Source organism: Atta cephalotes, assembly GCF_000143395.1.
Source record: "Atta cephalotes unplaced genomic scaffold scaffold00010, whole genome shotgun sequence".
Taxonomy (NCBI): Eukaryota; Metazoa; Arthropoda; class Insecta; order Hymenoptera; family Formicidae; genus Atta; species Atta cephalotes.
This window is the reverse complement of record NW_012130074.1, coordinates 3,269,725-3,276,155: the sequence shown is the minus strand read 5'-3', so window position 1 is coordinate 3,276,155 and position 6,431 is coordinate 3,269,725. Positions and strand designations below refer to the sequence as shown.

General features: G+C 27.6%; 1 protein-coding gene across 1 annotated transcript; it reads right to left on the bottom strand.

Annotated features, from left to right (window-relative positions):
* Positions 1 to 3,345: 3,345 nt before the first annotated feature.
* On the bottom strand, positions 3,346 to 5,367 carry LOC105627742 (facilitated trehalose transporter Tret1). Its single transcript, XM_012209023.1, has 2 exons — positions 5,314 to 5,367; positions 3,346 to 4,797 (listed from the first exon to the last, which is right to left on the bottom strand). Exons 1-2 carry the CDS (start codon positions 5,365 to 5,367, stop codon positions 3,346 to 3,348), a joined length of 1,506 nt encoding a protein of 501 aa, XP_012064413.1.
* Positions 5,368 to 6,431: the final 1,064 nt, after the last annotated feature.

Here is a 6,431-nt window from a genome sequence, read left to right as displayed (position 1 = left end):
GTCTCTCTCTCTCTCTCTCTCTTCTCTCTCTCTCTCTCTCTCTCTCTTTCTCTTATTCTATCTTTATCGTTTATTAGATTTAAAATAAGGATAAACTGATACAATGATGCTAGCGCGCTCTCCACATGCCTAAATGTACACTAATATAATAAGTATGTTCTAAATACTTAAAATTTATTAATTAATAAAATATAGTAAAAAAATTGAACAATGTTTAACATAATTTCACACAGCAAATAATAAAAAATTAGAAAATCTTGTGTTTTGTAACTGTTTAACCTTTTCATCTAATTTCTTTTTAGAAAAGAGGAATAGGTTTTTAATTATTTTTAACGAATTTTAGCTAAATAAAAATAAGAATAGGATCACAAAATTTATAAAAAACCAAAGTAACAAATTCAACATGTGATTGATATAAAAGATTAAAATAGATTTTCAAAATAATAATAAATGGATTATTTTGAAATTTTTGAAGATGCTTATTATTAATACACTGAGAAAAAAATTTAAATATTCAAAAGCAAATGTTATTTGGAAAAGTTTCTTTGATATTTATTAATTATTAAAAAATTTGACTGTAATGGAATATATATTTCTATGAGATATATCTTATTTTTTTCATGAATTGTAAAAAATAGATTGTTTATTTGCTAAAAATAAACTTTTATTTCGCTGTTTTTAAATGAGAATTTATTTTTATGAAATAAGCGTTATAATTTAAAAATAAATTTTAAGCATAATAATTTTGTCTTTTTTTAGCATACAAATATAAAATAAAATATAACAAAATTTACAACGAGGGGAAGGGAGAAAAATTCAATATGCAAGAAATAAAATATCTTTATCTATGAATAGAAGTTTATATATATGTATCTATATATTATATATATAAAAACAAAAAAATGCATATTTATAAAAACTATAGGTATATAGAGTTCATCTAGTAGAGTTCAAAAAATTTCAATAACTTTTATAAGATAAAGCTTTTATATTCTTTATTTTATAACTTTTGCCTTCAGAAATTTTTCTTTTTATTTATATTTACAAAATTCATTGAAATAAATATTTGTTAAGACTGAAAAGTATAGACTTCTGTAAAAAAAAAAATAAGAAATATTGCATAAGAAATTAAATTATGATAAAAATAAGATAAAGAAAAAACTGCAGTAGAAACAATTTTTTTTATTGCGAGGCTCGCAATAGCGCAGGAGGCGTCTTTCCCCTATAATATATAATGTCAGAGCAAATTAGATTTGTTTTGATGGTCAACAATAATTTATTACAGTGAGCAAATAAATATCACATATACTACATAAATATCACATATACGGTAATAATAACGTCAACATAAACAGTATAATCTATAGATAATCTATAAGAAACTTCATACAAATTTATCAAAGAGTCAGTCTGAAAGTATAATGTAATTAAATGTAAATATATAATAGGTGTCATTAAAATATGACATCACTATCCTGAGCAGGTAAAGCGGACTAAACTGAGTCGAAAAGTCTTTTATCATTTTCGCAATGGTTAACGAGATATTATTTATTAAATATCGCTAAATATTGATTTTCAATAATTTTTTATTCAGATACTTTAAACTCAAATACTTTAAACTCATTAACTTTATAGAAAAAAACAGCAAAAGATAAAAATGATTTATTTTCTTCTTATAAAGTTCTGAGAATTTTTTTTAGAATTTTTTTAGAATTTTTTAATACCGTATTTTCTCATAGTGATAAAAATAAAAAATGCAGTATTAAAAAGTTGATAAAAAAATTATGGAAAATTTCTTAAAGTTCTATGAAAGAAAATAAATATGAGAAGAAAATGATTTTTGTCTCTTGCAATTTTTCTGTATAATATTTGAGTAAAAAATTATTGAAAACTAATATTTAGCGATTTTTAGTAATTAATATCTCGTTAACCATTGCGAAAATTACAAAATGGTACAGAACTTTTCGACTTAATTTTAATCCACTCTACTTGCTCAGGATGGGTGGTACCGTATTTTAATGACATTCTATATAAAAAAAATATATTATCGTAATATCATAATATCATTGAATACTAATTATTCTTCTTTAAAATCAAAGAGCTGATTGATTAGTGATGTTTGTGAGCTATTTAAAAATTTTGGTTTCATAGCTTGTTCTTATCTTAAAACAATAAAATCTTGAGATGCTAATACACTTCTGTGATTGGCTTTGGCTTATAACATTTTAAGACTGTTTTAAATATATCTAAGACAATCTTAAATATAAAAATAATGTTAAGTATAAGAATCAATGAATACCAGCCTTAAAGCTGGTACAAATATTAGAGGTATAATAAGATAACAATATTAATGTCAAATAGCATTTTACATTGAATTTCAATGTGTCACATTTCTAAAGAATATTTCTTTTTTAGGCTTTAAATATATTAATGTAATTTTGAAAAAGGAGAAAAGTTAAAATAGTCACTACTTACTTATCAAAGTATTGAGTTAAATTAGTTAGAATAAAAGTTCATAAATGCTACAAACATCAAAATTCAAACAATTGTAACTTTGTTAAAATGAATAAAATTTGAATTTGAAGAAGAGTTTTAAAGCGTAAAATCTCTATTTTTGAAAAGCCTAAATCTTTTGAGTTTTGTCAATTTGATAATTTTTTACATGTAAGAGTCTACTAACTGAAGAAAATGGGAATTTTTTTTTTCACTTTGTGGGTCTGTTATATACCCAAAAAATTTTTTTTGAAAATTTTCGATTTTTTAACATAAAAGTTTAAAGTTTTCCTTAAAAAATTATTTTTTAAATATATTTAAAAAATTTTTTTGTTATTAAATTATCGTGAATTAAATAAAAGGAGTATTTTGATTTTAATTGTTCATAATTCCGTTAAAAACTATCATACTGCAATTTAAAAAACAGATTCTTAAAACTGAAACTTTGATCTATCGAATAGTACAATTGCTAATTTTTCTTAAAAGCGTATAAATATGATGCAAATGAAGTAACGCTACGAACTTTTGTTCTGATTCATTAAAATATATTTTCAATTAATAAATCATCTATGGGAGAGTTACGAAAATAATATTATGATATAATAAAATGACAATATAGAATATGTAAATATTAAATATGTAAATATTAAATAACATTACAATCATTCTTAAATATAGAATATAACATTCACACGCTATAATATTATGTACTTGATATGATTTACTCAACTTAAAATATATTAATTTTAAGTACTGTAACTTATTATATGTACAACTTTATTCTATACAAAACAATGTAGTTTAATATGTACAATTTATATTTTCCTGCTTGTCAAAGTTGTCAATTCTTGATCAACCATTCAACTCCCTTTGTATTTGGTCCAATGTTTTACCCTTTGTTTCCGGAACTAAAAAGTAAACAAATAGAGTGCCAACGGCGCTAAATAAGGAGAATATCCAGAAAGTGCCATAGGATTGTACAGCTTCCTTCATATCAGAATAAAATTTGGTGACTATAAAAGCCATAAGCCAATTGAATAGACAGGCGCTGCTCCCAGCAATTCCTTTCACCTCTGGCGCAAAGATCTCTGGCATCATCATCCACGGGATCGGTCCAAAACCCACGGAAAATACTATAAGGAAGGTGCACAGCGGAATAAGTGCAAACCATGTAATATTATTGAAAGCCGTGGTATGATCAAGACAATAAAAATAAACCCCAAGAAGCAGAGTCATCAGGAACATTACTGTGATTGATATTAGAAGCAGGAGCCTCCTGCCCAGTTTATCAACAACAAGAGTACCAAAAAAAACTGATACTACTTGCACTGTTCCCACAATGATGGTAGCTATGTTGGGTGAAATAGCGTCTCCGGCTTCGGAAAAGATATCCGAAGAATAAAAAATGATAGAATTCACGCCACTCATTTGTTGGAAGAGCATCAATCCGTAAGCAATGATAAAGCCTTTTTTGGCGGCCCGAGATTTGATTGAATCAAAAAATGAACCACCACTGGTTTCTTCAAGCGCTTCACGATGCGCCTGCAACTCGGCTTCGATATTATATTCATCGCCACGAAACTTGATCAAACTTTTCCTAGCGGCCTCTTCATTACCTTTCTTCAAATAATACACTGGAGTCTCTGGCATGAAGAAAAATATCCCGAAGAAAATCAGCGGCATCACCGCGCAAATGATCGATAGAGTCCTCATATTGTCGATAATGGCTCCAAAAACGTATGAGGCCAGGATACCTACTGTGAGCATCAATTGGAAGTAGGAGCCAAGCGTACCACGGATCTCACTCTCAGCTATCTCTGCCGTATATAAGGGAGCAGCTACGCAGAAGGCTCCACCACTGAGGCCGGTAATAAATCTACCAAAGTAGAACATAAGTACTGAATTTGAAAAGATAATCAGAAGCCAACCAATAGTGAATGGAACTACCATGATTAACATGGCAGTTTTTCTTCCAATTAAATCCGCTATTATGCCGATGGGAATGCACATCGCACCCGCTCCAAGAGTAGCAAGTGATCCTATCCAGGAAAATTCAATGGTGGATATTTTTATGTCATAATTTTTTGCCAGATTGACACCATTTTCACCGGCAGGCGATGTCCAACCGAGCACCATACCAGCAGCAAGAGCGCCAAGCGTTGCTGCTATGCCTGCCAGATATTGTGGGAGCCTCTTAGCCTGACCAAGGCCATCAGTAGAGACCAAAGTCTGTTGTGAAATACCAATCTTTTCAATGGACATGATTTGACCACTTGCTGACAAAAGTGGTGTCCTTTCGTCGGTCTGAAAGAAAAGTAATCATAATTAAAATAAGTTTAATATATTTAATTATTGAATTAATATAATTTTTCATTAAATCTCTTGTGAAATATATAGTTTTAATAATTTGAAATACAAAATAATTTAAAAAAATAATATTCTTCATATACATCTTAAACAAAAAACATTATTTTTTTATATAAAAACTATAAACCACTTAAACAGAATATTCTGCAAACAAAAAATATATAATAGTTTCTATTTGAGAATGACATTCCTTTACTTGAATTAAACCTAACAGATTTAACAGAAATTATTTAACTATTTTATTTTTAATATCTTTCCTTTTTTCTATTTCTTTATAATTATTATTTTTATCTACTTTTTATGCTTTGAAAATAAAATTATAATACAAGTTAATGAAAGAAAAAAAAATGTTATATCATCGTATCATCAGCATTTTAATAAGAACATCAGTTAAGACAAAGTGTATGAAAGAATGAATATTCTTGAAGAAATATATTGCGATGTATTACATACGGTCGACATTGCTGCCGTATTATTATCGGCATCCCACACAAATTCCGTTGTCATTTTGAAATACTTTCAATCTATTCTAATCTTACAAAGAAACGCAACAGTCACATATCAATTTTGCATTTCCACCTCGTGTGATAGTTTCAATTTACAGTTTTGAGTTTACAGGTATGCGCGTGTGACACCGAACTCAATATTATTCACCATCTCCGAGTTCAGAGGATCTTTAATTGCACCTTCTGCACTCAACTCTCTCACTCTTTCTTTTCACAACGGTTAAATGTATATCTATCTCTTTACAGTCGTAAAAAGTGCTCAGAAATGGAAATAATAACTATCGATATAGCTATCGATGATTATCGATTGTTTTATTAGTATTGCAAAAATGAAACTTCGATTATGTATGTATATATAATACATTTATTAAAAATAAAATTTTAATTTTATGAATTTTTTTAGAAATTATAAATAAATAAAATAAATAAATAAATTTTTTTAAAAAATCAAGCAACAAACTTCTAATAATTATCGATGATTGCAACTATCGATAGTTTTCCATTTCTACTTAGAAACATATTCAGAGGTACTAAAAACTCATAATATTTACGCAGTGAGAAATGATAATAGAATCGACATCAATTCGACATTCGATTTCATTGTCATTTCTCACTGGTCAGTACTTAACATTTACTGGCAAAAAAAAATTAATTATTGCACCATAGAGATGTCAAGATTACCAACTATGATATTTTTCATTTTCTTTTGTAAATACAAGTTTGTATCGAGAGAACGCAATAATTTTTATATTAATTTTTCGTATAGATTACTTTTAATACATATTTAAAAATCTTCTTCGGAATTTTTAAAGTATATAGACAATAAAGTATTACAGAATAAGACAATTTGGACTAAATAAAAAATGGAAAAAAAGTTTTATTATAAGATTTTTGATATCGTAATAATATATGCTTTATAACCTTATACATAAGTTTTACTTTGGTACACGCACACACGCACACACACACACACACACACACACACACACACACACACACACACACACACACACACACACACACACACACACACACACACACACACACACACACACACACACACAC